The sequence below is a fragment of the Hippopotamus amphibius genome, chromosome X, assembly GCF_030028045.1.
Source record: "Hippopotamus amphibius kiboko isolate mHipAmp2 chromosome X, mHipAmp2.hap2, whole genome shotgun sequence".
NCBI lineage: Eukaryota > Metazoa > Chordata > Mammalia > Artiodactyla > Hippopotamidae > Hippopotamus > Hippopotamus amphibius.
Genome location: NC_080203.1, coordinates 65,663,363 through 65,679,149, shown reverse-complemented (window position 1 = coordinate 65,679,149; position 15,787 = coordinate 65,663,363). Strand labels below are relative to the sequence as shown.

Here is a 15,787-nt window from a genome sequence, read left to right as displayed (position 1 = left end):
ATGTCAAAGAATGTTCTGCCTATGTTTTCCTCTAAGAGTTTTATAGTGTCTGGCCTTACATTTCAATATATATATATATAGTGTTTTAACTGTAAAGCTGCTCTGCAATACAGATTAAGTAACAGGTAACAAGCTTTGGTATACTTAATTTCCATATTATAGACAAGGAGTGGGTGAACAATAACACCTTTCCTCTGATTCTTCTATTATTACAGGGTTATAGACCTTTCTTCCCCATTCCGTCCACATAAGCCAAGCTAATCAAGCCTTTCTTCCTCCAGAAAGTCTTCCCTATAGACTGAAAAGAGTACTGGACTGAAAATTAATTCCAGCTATGCCACTTAGTGTATGACCATGGACAAGGTAAATCCTACACACCTTGGTTTATCTATATGCAAAATGATGGACCAGATCCCATCTAGCTCTAGAAATCTATGACTTATAAATACATGAACAAAAGATTTCACTTAAAAGCAACGTCAAACCAAAATGGAAAAGAAATATTTACATAAAACCTGACCACTTATTTCAAATTTATAGCCACTCACAATAAGAAAATATTTATATGTATATATTGGACAAAAAAAAAGCTTACAGTATAAATTAACAATGCAGGGCATATCTGAAGAAAAGGTTAGTGTGTGAAAAGAGTATTCAATTAAGTATTTATTATGCTAGGCATGATAGGAAATGCAAAAATGAATATTACATTTAAAGTTCCCTGAGTGGGAAAAATAAAAATGTATACAAATGAATATATAACCAGGGAGAAAGTGATTAAGTACTAATACTCTAATAAAGTGCATACAATGCAGTTAATAGGAACACAGCTGAGGAAAAGAATAAGTTGCTCTTTTCAAAGGAGGGAAGGAAGGAAGCCATAAATAACTATCCTATAAGAACTTCTACTGGGCAATTTTTTTTTGGTCAGGGGTATATTTGCTTGAAATAAGTAACATTTTATTTATTTAAAATATTGTAAAATTTAGATAGAAAGGCCTTCTAATTAACCAGGTGTTGTGTTTATTTTTACTATATTGTGACACCATGAAACTTTCATTACTCTCTTGCCTCTTCTAATTTTGTTTTGTTTACCAGATTCTTCTCCTTGTCCCCACTCCTTAACAAAAGGGAAACAGCAATTTCAATGTTCTCAAAGCTGAAACTATTGTAACAATAAAACACACAAAGCTAACATGGCTTCCACTATCATTCTCACCCTCACTCCCATTTAACGGAATGAACAAATTCTAGGATCTACGTGTGGACAGGAGGCAAACAGAATTGTCTTCTATATGCTTCTGGTAGTGCTACTCACCAATGTCAAGAAAAGCACTGAAAAGGGAAAAACAACTTATAAGGAACTATAATTAACTAAAACAATTGTCATGAGGTGACAGTAAATGTCACAGTTCTCCCAACTAAAGGGCACTAGTATAAGGGGTGATGGTTAAGTGAACAATAGTTTACCTTCATCACTAATTTAAAACAGACAAGAAATTATCAAATTGTTAAAATGTACAGTTTTTTTAAAGTTCATACAGCTCTCATTTGCTCAGTAATCTGCCACCATTTTCAGAAAAATTCCAAAGACAGAACTAAAGTAATTTAAACCATAAAAAGGGAATACATGAAAGACCTTTTGAAATATTTCAATATCCACCAATATCTTTTTCTATATTAATTTCTCCAGAATATCAGACTAAAAAAAGGTGAGAATAAAACTGAATTTTAATGTGTATTATTCCTTAAGCACTACAAAGACGCAAACATAAAACAAACAGAACATGAAAAACCAGAAGTCTAAGCACAATTGGCATATAAATCTGTATTTCGGCATTAGATTCACTGTTGCTAGTTATTTTTTTAAAGGAACACAAGAGTATCATATGTATAGCTTTAAAAATTGGAATTGTTCCTTGAGAAAATGTACTTTCTAATGCACAAACTGGCTGACTGGAAAATACATATATTTAATGAATATTATGAGCAGTTTCAATCACTTTATAAAGGGAAATCTGACAAATTATAAACCAAATTGCTTAGAAATGGAATTTTGGAATTGGAAATTTTACAAATGAGAAAACTGAGGCAGCTAGTTAGTAGATCAAAAACTAGCACTCAGTTCTCTTGGCTTCCAATCAGGTGTTCCTTTTACCACACTACACAGTACACTTGTGTTATGGCTAAGATCCAAACACAATCCCCTCCCTGTTTTTCTAATGTTTAAAAGGTAATGATAATCAAATCCCTTATTTATTTATTCTACAGTGATCAGGATACAAGATTTACTCCATAATATATCCTACAGATTAGCTAATGTCCTTGAGACAATTAGGTTTTATAATTAGCAGATATTAAATATGAGCAAATCCTTTTGTGTTAAAATGTTTTCTACTTCAAAATGCAGCTTAAAAGCTTCAGGGCCCTATATATAAACCACATGCTGACAACTTTGGGGTTTTGTTTTAAAACTTAAAATTTTTAGACTATAAATGTAAGAATTAGTAATCAAGCCTTGATCTATTATTTTTTCCCTTAATTAAATAAGGCCAGTTACTCTGAAACTTCACTAATAATGACAGCCACTAGTCACATGTAGCTATTAAGCACTTTTAAAATGTAGGTAAGTCCAAATTCATATGGGCTATAAGTATAAAACACACACCAGAGTTTGAAAACTTAGTATCCAAAAACAATGTAAAATCTCACTAATTTTTAAAATATTGATTAGATGTTGAAATGAAATATTTTGGATATACCAGGTTAAAGAAAATATATTATTAACATTAATTTCATCTGTTTCTTTTTGTTTTTAATGTGACTATTAGAAATTTTAAAATTACATATGTGGCTTGTGTTACATTTCTATTGAACAGCTCTTAGCCATAAATCACAAATATCTAGGTGCAACTGATAAAAAGTTTGTATATTCTCTAAGAATAAGTTAACATTATAAAAATTACCTACATAATCACTAGTCAAAGTCTGTGCTAAAGAAGATATGATGTGTAAAAACACACTAAATGCAGAAATCAACTTTAGTTGGCTTCATGTATTTTTCCTCAGTAGATTTACATTTTTGGTTTTGGTTAATACTGAAACTGGTTTATATTTCCTGATCACATATGAACTGATGAGAGGAATGTGTCCCAGAAGCATGGCAAAAAAAAAAACAAAATCAGCCTTTGTTTTCTTCAATCCATACATAATGCATGAGTTGACTTAAAAACAAATACTGTGGGGCTTCCTGGGTGGCGCAGTGGTCGAGAATCTGCCTGCCAATGCAGGGGACACAGGTTCGATCCCTGCTCCAGAAGGATCCCACATGCCGCAGAGCAACTGGGCCCGTGTGCCGCAACTATTGAGCCTGCGCTTTAGAGCCCATGAGCCACAACTATTGAGCCCATGTGCTGCAACTACTGAAGCCCACACGCCTGGAGCCCATGCTCTGGAACAAGAGAAGCCACGACAATGAGGAGCCTGCGCACCACAATGAAGAGTAGCCCCCATTCACTGCAACTAAAAAAAAAGAAAGCCTGCACACAGCAAAAAAATACCCAACACAGCCAATAAAATAAATAAAAATAAATTTAAAAAAAATAGCTTTAAAAAAAATACTGTGATTTAAAAACAAATACTGACATAAAACATCATCAGATACTCTACAAATGCAGACTAAACTATAACTTAAAGATTTCAGGAATTAACAGGAATTCAACAAAACAAAACATATTTATAATTTATACCTTTGCTCCATCTGAAATACTGTCCCAGTTTCCACCACTCAGAGAGAACTTTCCATTGCCGATACGCAGCAGTATCTCTTCAGGAGTATCATTGGGCCCATTAGCAAATGGAGTGTAGCTATTAATAAAAAAGATTTAAATACACATAAGGGCCTAATATATATATTAAATCTAATTGAAAGTGATGAGTATAGAACTGCAAGCATATATTTACTATACCAAATTAAGAATATCACCTAAAATTTCCCTTTACTGTTCATATCAAGTTTTAGATTTCAAACAATAAACTTAATCCTAATGAACTATTGAATAAAATGAAGTCTTGCCTACATCAATATTTTTTATTTTTCTGCCTTTGATCAGTCAATCAATGTAAAATAAAATAAAGGTAGCTTTTTATGAATGCTACGTTCTGAAAATCAGAGCAGAATAAAACATGCAAATTTTGTATTCGCACAGGCTTAAGTTAGCAAACCAAATATACCTACTATGAAGAAATTGTTAATTTTATATATTCATAATATGTTTATTGAACTGGCTCAAATTTATTCATTAGCATTTTATCAATATTATCAGTGAAAACAAGTTAATCATTTTAATTAATGTTTATGAAAAACTGCTTATTTATATCAATATAACAGAAAAATCCTCTATAGTCATTAAAATTATTATGTGGATCAGTATTTACAGACAGGAAGACAAATATATTGTATGACGTTAAAGTAGTTTACAAAATAATTATAGAATGACAAAAAGTGATCAGTTTTGTACCATTTTAACAAATGGAAGTAAAAGTGGTATTCAAATTTGGGACTAGAAAGACTCATGGTTAAAAAGTATGAGGAAGATGTCTTAAAATGTTAATATATTAATTCCCTCATGTAACAAATGAGATAACACTAAACACAATATACATGCACACACACAAAATGTTTTGTTTAGTCATAAAGTAAATATTTGAAAGCAGCTATCTAGAAATGGTATCCCATGGTTTGAAACTGCTGATTGCTGTTCATATGCAAACTTTAGCCACTCTTAACTTTAGCACTTGTTGTGGTTTATAACAATATTTTGTATATATCTAAAAGTACATGGAATATACTGACATATGCGATTATTACCAAGCCAATAAATAATTTAGAGCCACCATTTTCATAACTTATCTTGATAAAGCTCCTGCTATGTCAAGCATATTTAATTATACTAAAATGACTTTTTTAAAAAAGTCACATCTAAGTACATTATAATTACATTATAATTCTTCAAATTCCATTCTATGCATTAGACTTTGCTAAACCTAGCCTTTATCTACAGCTATAAAATTTTACTCCTAAATAAAAGTGCTACTCATTGTAAACGCATCTCACATTGTTCACAACAGAGTAGTGTCTGTCAAGGGCCACTGTTAAGTCTCTTTCAGACACCCAAGAACTGGAAAATTACTGAAGACTGCAAGTCTATTCTTCGAAAAACCACATCCTATAGAGACACAGCCAGCCCGGCTACTGCTGTGGACTAGAACAGACATAAACCCACCTCCTTTTCCTGCACCTTGCCCTCTGAAGCCCAATAAAAGACTCAAACCCCCACCCTTCGGTGCAGATGCCACTTTATGAGTCTGGCCCCTTTCCTCCCTTGGAAAGTGAGTTGTCAGCTCACCTAACTCAGTATTAAGAGTAAAACAGCACTTGTATTATTTATAAATTAACAATATTAACCCAAGGGTTACATTTTTTAGTATTTCTTTATCCTTTTAAGAGAAGGCAGCTATACATGTTTCTGTAGTTTAGTATTCTGTAACTATTTTATTTAGATTTGGTATAAAGCTCAATCTTACTAAATCTCTACTGCCAAGAGAACCAAAATTCAAGTACTTGAAAAAAATCAACATCAGCAAGTTCAGTGGGTAAGCACCTGTTAAGCCATGAAATTATTTTATGCTCAAGTAAACATTTTCAAAAAGTAATGCACTCAAATGTAAAATATCAAAATAAAAATGTTTTATTTTTAGACGTTTTAGTTTCAGTTGAACAATCTTTTAATTATATACCTAAATAATGCCTCATTAAACACCTTACCTTATGTTTTTTAATTTTATAAATACACGATATATAATATTTTGAAATGTTGATAGCATTTTCCTTAAGGTTATTTTTATCTGTCCTCTTTCTAGATGAAAACATACAGGTGAAATTCAAATAATGATGCAAATTAATTTTAGTATATAAATTTCTTACCCAGCCAACATTGTATAAAAAAGGACTCCCAGACTCCAAATATCACAAGCAGCATCATAGCCTTGTTGCATAAGAACCTAAGAAAAAAATACTCATTATCTGGTACTACTCAGTATAAACTCAGTTTTCTCATCTAAAAGAAAGTTGTGCTTCTAATAATCTCACAAATGTTCACAATTTAAGAACTTAGCTCATTTTAATGTTTTCAAAAATAGATTCACTTAATGTTAAACACAGTCTTCTGCAATTAACAAGCACTCAGTAAGTGGCTATTAATAAGGTGATTAAGCAACATAGGTGATATAAAAAGCAACCTTTTAAGATATGATTCCTGACCTCAATGAGCTTTTACTCCTTCTTTTAGGAAAACCAGACACATAAAAATTTAAAATAATATGTACAGAGAGCTTAATATATTCTATACAGAATATTGTCATTTAACCCTGACACTGACTCTATGAGATAGATATTTTTTTCCATTTTGAAGATAAGAAAACTGAGGCAAATGTTAAGTAATCTGCCCAATATCTGGAGCAGGCATTCTTACTCTAGAGTCTGTGATTTTAATATGATAATTGCCTCCTTACTACACAAGAGATGGTAAGATAATATATAACCTTATGAAAGCAAGATGAATTTACATTTTATACACAAGGCTCATGTCTTTAAAAAATTAGTATATTTCTGGATCACAAACACACATTTGATAAGTTCTGAATGGTTTCATTAATTTTTCATATAATAATTTAGGTAGATTTTTTTTCCTTGGTGCTAGTATTAATAAAAATCAAATAATATATTTATTATATATTCATGTGAATTTTCTCTGTGAAGTTAATAGCTAATCTGAGGTGAAATGAGGCCTTTTTTTTTAATTTAGAAGGAGAAGCCCACTGCTAAAGCCTTTAGACATAGGAACAAAAGAGAAACAGTATTAATGCATTAACACTGGGGACTGTATAACAAACAGACTGGACATTTCCTCAGACATGAATAAGTATATAACTAACTTAAAATTCAAGATATAATTGTTTTTCCATAGTCAAAGTGTATTTATAAGAACACACATATCTACATATAACTGGCATATGTAAATAACACAAGTGGAAACTACAAAGGCCCTAATAAATAATGAGGTAGAGCTAAACATTTCACATCACGGTAAGCCTAACCTGACATTGTCTAGTGAAACATAAACCTCTCCTGCTTTTTTCCCCCATCCCCTTCCTTTTCTCATCACTTCTTGCAGTTCTGGACATTACCATGTTTTCCCTGGTTCCCTTAGGACAATATTTTTAAAGGTTCCCAGATGATCCAATGCACAGCCAAGGTTGAGGGACTGCTTAGGAACTAGTTAGACAGGCAAGGGTTAATCAGTGAGTCAGCTATAAGTATTTCATACTCCCATAACCTTCAGAGTTAATGAGAAGAAAGGGACTGGAGGCATCATATTGCTTAATTTAATTAGGGTCAACCATGAAAAACTTGTTTTAGTTTTACCACACATTTAAATCCATTTTGCAAGAGTAAAGAAAAGGCAGTCTACTTTTGTTCTAGAGCTGGTCTCAATGCCCTATAATAGTAAGAACATACAGCTATAAAAGAAACAAGGCAAGGTGGCAGGATGAATGAAAGAGTACAGTGTAGAAAGTAACGTATTTCATACCTTCTTACTTGCACCGAGTTATATACAAAGAAGTCAGAATTAAAGTAGTTAATGACGTTACCTTCTCTTTCATTTGGCTTCCCAAATCAGCAAAATGTAACACAGACAGAGATTCTCATTCCCTTTGCTTTAAAATTCAAATTAATTCATATTTGGAGCAAAATATATGACAGCCCAAAGCCAGATCAAAGCAGGGTAATTCTGCATTTACTTTTTTAAAAAAGTTGCACGTAGAGCATCCACCCAATATAGTGTAAATTCCTTTAGTTCAGGATCATTCTTAGACCTCAGTAGGCATTAATCAGGTGAATAATATGATAGATTTGCTTTTATAAAAGAAAAAATATTCTCTGAGATATATTAATTTTTGTGACATAGGTATAGTAGAAAAACACATCTATTAAGTAAATAAGCCTTAAGAAGCTGACCAAACTGATGCATATCAAAAAAGTGAATGAATATTCCTTACTGTTAAGCTGAAATTGCACTAGTTTCTTAGCAAATAAGGGCTCTTTATGCACAGTGATGAAATAATGAATTTATACTCTCATAAATGCTATTATTTATTCAAATATCTGCATGGATACTTGACTCTTTCTGATTATAGTTTAAAAGATAATGCAATTAAGGGTGCATGGGTTCAATCCCTGGTTGGGGAACTAAGATCCCACATGCCACGTGGCATGGCCAAAAAATAAAAAATAAATTAAAATTTTCAAATTGTACACTTTAAATATATGCAGTTTACTGTATGTCAATGTCAATTATATCTCAAAGAGTCTTTAAAAATAAATAAATAAAAATAAAAGATAATGCATTCCATACACTTCACTAATAATTTTTGAAAGGGTCTGAAATTTTAGAAACAAATCTTACCCAAAACCTCTGTTTTTCATTTATAACAATTTACAAATATGCATTGATTGCTAGTAGAGGCTTCAGCACTTGATAATAAAACTTTTCAAAGCATTTTGAAAATACAAATGCTAATCTAGCCAAAGGTAGTTTTACACTAGAGGCATTAGGTACAGACAAGTGGTCTCCACGTGCCCACCTGAAAACCTTCACTATTACAATGGTAAGAGTGTCTTACTACAATGGAAGTCTGTTAGGATAAAAAGCATCAATGGGTTGTATTCTACTCTGCAGATTTGCACTCATTTGAAAATGTTTACCTAGCCATTAATCTAAAAATGTTTACCTAACCATTAATCTAAACACAGACATGCCGTATATTTTTCATTTTAATGTCTGTTTTTAAGATGTTCATTTGGGACACATTCACTCTTAACTCTTTCCAGGGAGAAGTTTCCATCATATCAAGGGACCCAGGTCCACAAGATTAAGTCAATATTAAGAAATCAGCCATTAAAAAGTTTATTCTATACTCTTCTGTTGTGTCTACTGTATAAGTATGTTAGAATATAGTGTCTATTACATAAATATGTATATTTATGACTATTATGTACATTACGACTGTTACATTTATGACTACATACCCTATATTTAACAGAAAAGTCTTAATCTCAAATATTCTATCTTCCTATTCTATAAAACCATTGAAATGTCCTAGAAAAGCTATTTTTTTTTATGCCTAAGATATCTCTTACACCTGTGGGCAGTTCAATAACCCCTTCTTGGATCACGCATGGATCCCAATTTTTGTTTTGGGAAATACACTTTCTATATATTTTAACATGATAAAAATTTGTACATTTGTTTTTCTATGAATATAATTAAAATATAGATTAAAGCACATTCTCTGGATACATACATAATTTCTTAAAGGGCAAATCTTATCATAAAAACTCTGTAAAGCAGGTGTTATACTTCTTCCTCAACATTAGCATCTTAAAGGAAGATTTAATACATTTTAACATGGGAATTTTTCATTATTACAAGGGTGAGTCAAAAATTATCTGCACTCTGGTTATATTAAAACTTTTGTTGGCCACACTGTCTTATCAGCTCTTTCTGTTCAAGGCTACTGTCTCCCTAGCCACTGCTATGCAGGTGTGAATGTGTTACATCAGTTCATTTGTAACTGCAGTGCGAGCAAAAATAGATGCTCCATTTGTGATTTGCGGGAAAGAAGAACAGCATGCAGTGATTCATTTCTTGTGGTCTGAGGGTGTACCTGGTGCCATTATTTATCGAAGACTTTGTGCGCAGTATGGAGAAAATGTTTGGTTGCAAAGAAGTGTGTATGAATGGACAGAGAAGTTCAAGGAAGGTCACACAAGTATGAGCCATCTCAAGAAGGAGCTGGATGCCCATCCACACTCACAGCCAATGACAACATTGAGCACACATGTGAAAAGATTCTGTTGAATAGACGAGTGACAGTGGATTTTGTGGCAAATCATTTGCAAATCAGCCATGGCTCAAAGGTTCAACAATCAACAGTGCTTGTTACAGTGAGATGTTTATTGAAGAGCAGAAGCCTAAACTTCAGATTAAATGCAGAGGACTGCTATCCAAGGGCACTGTGATCTTGAATGACAATGCATGTCCACACGCTTCTGCCCACACTGTCAACACTCTGCAAAAACTTCATTTTGAGGTGTTAAAGCATCCTCCCCATAGTCCTGATCTTGCTCCATTGGACTTTCACCAGTTTGGTACCCTGAAAGTAGCCCTACAAAGACAAAGATTCACTTCTGATGAAGAAGTGAAGACAGTGGTGCATTCATGGCTCACAGCCCAGCCTAAAACATTTTTTAATGAGGGAATATGAAAGCTTGTTGACAGATGGACAAAGCGTATTTAAAAGCAAGGAGATTATGTCAAAATTATGTATTTGCCTTTGCTAAAAGTTAAGATAAATTCTACAGCCAGCGTGCAGATAATTTTTGACTCGCCCTCATAGAAAGTTATTTTCCTATTTTCTATGTCTCTATTTTCATCACTAGAAATATTATTTTTCCAATAGATACATTAAAATACAGATTTTTTGATATTTGAATACAAGAAATATGTTGTATTTTATATTATATCTGATGTGTGATATTATCCAGAAAGAACTAGTATTTAATGTATAAAAAAAATTAGAAAACATGCACATGAGATAGGAATTCACCCTCAAGTTATTTTACTCTTATTCTGACTTGGAAAATTCAATTTCTCAAACCGGAGGATATTTGTATATTTTGGTTTATGTTAAATATCTGATAATTCATGAGTTAGCATTATTCATAACATATAAGAACAGTTCTTGACTTTTACAAACAAAACTTATAAAGAATGCCAACCCTGATTTACTTTTTTATCAACTATACTTTCACTGCTGTGGGAGTTGCTACTGTGAAAGCTCCCATCCCTATTATCAGAACTGACAGACTGCCAAATGTGAAACGTGCATCCCTTGACTTCTGCAGTATCACCTTTCCCACCTCTTCTCTCTAAGATCTGCATATTAATTTATTTGCCAGGAAAAACCCCACTGCTTATAAAATCCCCTGTGAAGCTGTTTTCTCCATGAATTAGAAAATCTTAGACAATCAGGGATGGTACTGCCCATGTTACGTATAATGCTAAACAATATAAATCACCTCACGTGTAGCACAAACCAAGATATCTGAAAATCTATCCTGGTTTTGTTACTCAGTGAAATGCAGATATTTAAGTACTTTGAGCCTCAGTTTCCTCATTTGGAATATTTAATATGTTGAAGCTGGTGTTATCTTTACTCTCTTCCCCGCTCTAAAAGGGTATGATCTGAATCCACTATGTAACCCAACAGAATAGAATAATCTGATTATTAAATTCAGGTTGGTTTCAGATGCTAGTTATTAGTCTGAATATTTATATTGGGAATTATCAAAATTCAATGATTTAAAGAGCTTTATACTTGGGAAAGGACAAGATAACTCAGCTTTTACCTACTACCATAACATATACATGACATCAAATACATTCACCTAAAGGAAAAGAATGAAAGGTAAATACTGAAGTTTTAAAGAATACCTCAGGTGCTACAAAGTTTGCAGTGTAGCATGGAGTTAAGAGGAGTCCATTTTCTCCTCGAAGTTGTTTTGCAAACCCAAAATCACAGATCCTAATGGAGTCTGCACTGGCTGATTCATCCACGTATAAAATATTACTAGGTTTAAGATCACGATGAACAACCTTGAACATAAAAAAAAAAATTACAGTTCTACAGCTAATTAAATATCTGTGGAATAAAACATTATAAGTTAATATATTTCCAGGAAAAAAAATTGTCTCAATCATAAACATTTTGAAAATGACACTTTCTCAAACCTTGATAGTCTTGACAACCTGAAGTATACAGACGAAATCCTCTCTATCGGACAGATGAAATTCCTTTGGACAGATGTGCCAGTTTTTATCAAGCCACCAGTTTTGTTAACCACTTCCAATCTCAAAACTCAATTATCTGTTCCACTTGCAGATATAATGGACTAAGACCCTACTCAACACCCTCTCCCCATGGTAAACAACTATAAAACCTGAGTAGAAAAATCAGCTACCTTGAAGGTACCGGGGAATGAGCAAAAGGAGACAAGACTCTGGTGGGAAGTACATACTTGGCTGAAAGAGGGAGCTGTATGAGTAGGTTCCTATATCTGTGGCTTTTAGCCTAGAGCCAAGTACAGCCCCTAGGGCACACAGTGGTAGCGAAGACATGCAGAAGCCCACTGTCCTTCTGGCCTGGAGGACCAGAAAAGAAATGCTGGGAAACCGTGAATGCTGAGTAAAGGAATACAGTAAGGGAAAGAGCCAAAACTGACCCGTGAATCAAAAATGTGCAGAGGAGGTTCAACGTAGTTCATAAAGACAAAATATATAGACAGAGACCACACCTGCTGCTCAAAAAGCAGGGTTTTCAGCGCAAACCCTGCTAAGAAAATTATCCACTGAAAACAAAATAGAAATAATCATTGGAGAAAAATAACAATACAACAAATCTACATAAGTTAATATACAAATGTGCAGTACACAATCTAAAATTATCTGATATACAAAGAACTCCCCCCTCAAAAAATGGAACACAGTTTCAAGAAAAAAGAAAATCAATTCCAACTCCAAGATAAACCATGTTGGACCTAACAGCAAGTATTTTAAAGTGGCTATTATTGTGACAGGATAGATGTGGTAGCTAATACTATGGTGGTAATCATATTGTAGTATACAAATGTCCCAAATCAACATATATACCTTACTTACATAATGTTATATGTCAAATATAGCTCAACAAAATGTATTTGTTCAAAATTCACAAGACTAAATAAATATAAAAGAAATTTTAAAATAAAGTAGCTATTATAACTATCTTCAATGAAGTAAAACAAAACATGCTTTCAATGCATGAAAACTCAGCAGAAAGACAGAAACGTAAGAACGAAATGAAATGCAAGAAATGGAAAATATTCTGAAATTCTCTCTGTGATGATTTTCCTACTGACACTATCCACTTCATTTAATCTAGTCATATCTTTAATCAGCAATTTACTACATTAAAAGCACTTTCAAGGCAAGGATCAAGATTTAAACTCATGGTTGAATCTTCAATACCTTCTACAATGTCTGGCATGTAGAAATGCTCAATACATGTCTGTCATTAATTTACTTAATTGATATATTATTTAATTTCTAAAATAATAAACAAAAGAAAAGATGCCCATCATTTTCTTCTCAAAAATTCTAGTCACCCTTTATTTTAGGGACTGTTGATAAAGACAATCAAGGAATTAAATTATTATAGAACTGCTCCTTTAGCATTATACAGTTTATACTTGAAAATGTTGAAAATGTACTCTATACAACCACACTCAAAAATGAGTACTGGCCCATGCAGAATTTTCACTATGCCAATTCTAAGTCGTTCAATTTTTTTATTGTTTATACTTAAGTAGGTACATACCCACTACTACAACCGATTCAAACTTACATTTTTAAATTATTTGTGACTTTGTTTCCTTGTTTAGCTATATATATAATAAGTGACCTTTTTTGATAACTCAATTCATTTGCTTTCTTTATGAAGAGATAGGAAGAAAAATAACAAGCCTGCCCCCCCCACTAGAGATTTTAATACATTAACACTTCAAATGTTTAGAATCCAAATTTCTTACTGTATTGGGGGAGAGCCTGGCAACAATAAAGATAAACAGTATATACTACCAACTGTAAAATAGTCAGTGGGAAGTTGTTGTATAACAAAGGGAGTCCAACTCGAGGATGGAAGATGCCTTGGAGGACTGGGGCAGGGAGGGTGGGGGGGACTCGAGGGGGGGGGAGTCAAGGAAGGGAGGGAATACGGGGATATGTGTATAAAAACAGATGATTGAACCTGGTGTACCCCCAAAAAAATAAAAAAAAAAAAGATAAACAGTATAATTTGAATAATATTCACAGCATGTTCTTGGACAATTATTTTATGTTTCACTTCTAAGTTTAATTAAGTTTAATAATTTAAAAGTCAAGCTTAGATACATTTATGTAATTCAAACCACTTTTAAAACTAATATGCTATTAAATGAGGGCTAACAGGTAAAGAAAATTAATAAGGTATTACCCAATTTCCTAAACCTATAACCTTTACTACATTATGAATTTTATTAGGCTATTCCATATAAGTGATAGAAAAAGTAATGCATTTTAGGTGTCATCTCCTATATATTATTTTATGAAGATATAAGTCCCATAATTAAAAGGAAGAATATAACTACAACTTACGCCTTGACAATGAAGATAGTCAACTGTCTTAGTTATTATAAACAGTACATCACTAGCTTCCCGTTCAGAAAAACATTTTTGTTTGAGAATACGGTCAAGTAGCTCTCCTCCTTTCATCAAATCCGTAACAAGGTAAACATATCTACCATCATCATAAACCTAAAAAGGAACATATTTTTAAAATGTTATTATTTGTAATTACAATTCTGTAATGTTTTAAATTATATTTACTTTGCTTTTCTAATGAATCGCTAGTGTTAAAGAATACATTATTCCTTTAGTATTAATATAGTACAGGCTCTAATGAAGGTTAAACTGGCTAAACAGACTCCTACACCATTCTTTGAGACCATGTTAAACATATAATTTTATTAACTTTTGAAATTTTCTGTTATACTTCATCAAAGAATATAAATGGAAAAATAGAACTCTGTGCCTCTCAAATGGCATCTAACTCATTTTTGACTGCATTATAGCCACTTTCCTTCCTTAATAACAGTAAGCTTTCTTCTGGCAGTAAATATATTATTTGTTTTTTAATATCCTCCACACAGTCTATTATCTGACATGGTGTCTTAAATATCTATTGAATTCAAATACTATATCAAGAAGAATAAAATAAAAACTATGTACACCCTTTTATTCAGGGCATGTGACATCTACATTTACACATACTATATATATGTGTAGATACCTATCTATCCACACACATACATATATTTACATATATATAAAATACTATTTAAGGATTACAAATCAAAATGCATATCATGTTATCTGAAACAAACTGATCAAGGTGATGGTTTATTTGTCTGCCTTTTCTACAGAGAAAAGAGTATTATTTTCTTTATGCAAAAAGTCAGCATTCATTAACATCTATTAATATGAGCTATATGTTCACTTTAAAAAATCTATAGACTAATACTATTTCACCCAAACAACAATACATAGTGCTACAGCCAATTGCTGTACCATGAAGAAAATAAAATCTCTTAGAATTTGGCAGATTTCCCATACCCTATATCTTCTATATTTGTAATACTAGAGAATAATAAATGTGGCTGGTGATAATGTTAACTAGTTAACCAGCTACAATATATTCCAGTAAACAGGACACTCACATTTACCAACAGTCACAGTTCCTTTCTGACATTCTATAAGAGGGGTAGGAGTATAGAATCATGGGGCGAAAAAGAACTGAAATGGCAAATTTAAATATTAAGATTTTGTGGCATAAAAGTAAACATACCATGGACATGAAGAGTTTCAATAAGAAAATAAAGTCCCGTACAAGGAAAGAAATCATAAAGATCAGAGCAGAAATAAATGAAATAGAAACAAAGAAAACAATAGCAAAGATCAAGAAAACTAAAAGCTGGTTCTTTGAGAACATAAACAAAATTGATTAACCTTTAGCCAGACTCATCAAGAAA

At 32.5% G+C, this 15,787-nt stretch overlaps 1 protein-coding gene across 3 annotated transcripts in view; it reads right to left on the bottom strand.

Annotated features, from left to right (window-relative positions):
• RPS6KA6 (ribosomal protein S6 kinase A6) overlaps positions 1 to 15,787 on the bottom strand; it is a 162,299-nt gene that overhangs the window by 56,013 nt on the left and 90,499 nt on the right. For 2 of the 3 annotated variants that reach the window (XM_057718747.1, XM_057718746.1), the window contains 5 exons: positions 14,355 to 14,513; positions 12,407 to 12,532; positions 11,619 to 11,780; positions 5,987 to 6,063; positions 3,750 to 3,867 (listed from right to left, as the gene is read on the bottom strand). In XM_057718747.1, coding sequence (XP_057574730.1) covers positions 3,750 to 3,867; positions 5,987 to 6,063; positions 11,619 to 11,780; positions 12,407 to 12,532; positions 14,355 to 14,513 — 642 coding nt within the window. The remainder of the gene's footprint in view (positions 1 to 3,749; positions 3,868 to 5,986; positions 6,064 to 11,618; positions 11,781 to 12,406; positions 12,533 to 14,354; positions 14,514 to 15,787) is intronic. The other variant, XM_057718748.1, reaches the window with a different exon arrangement.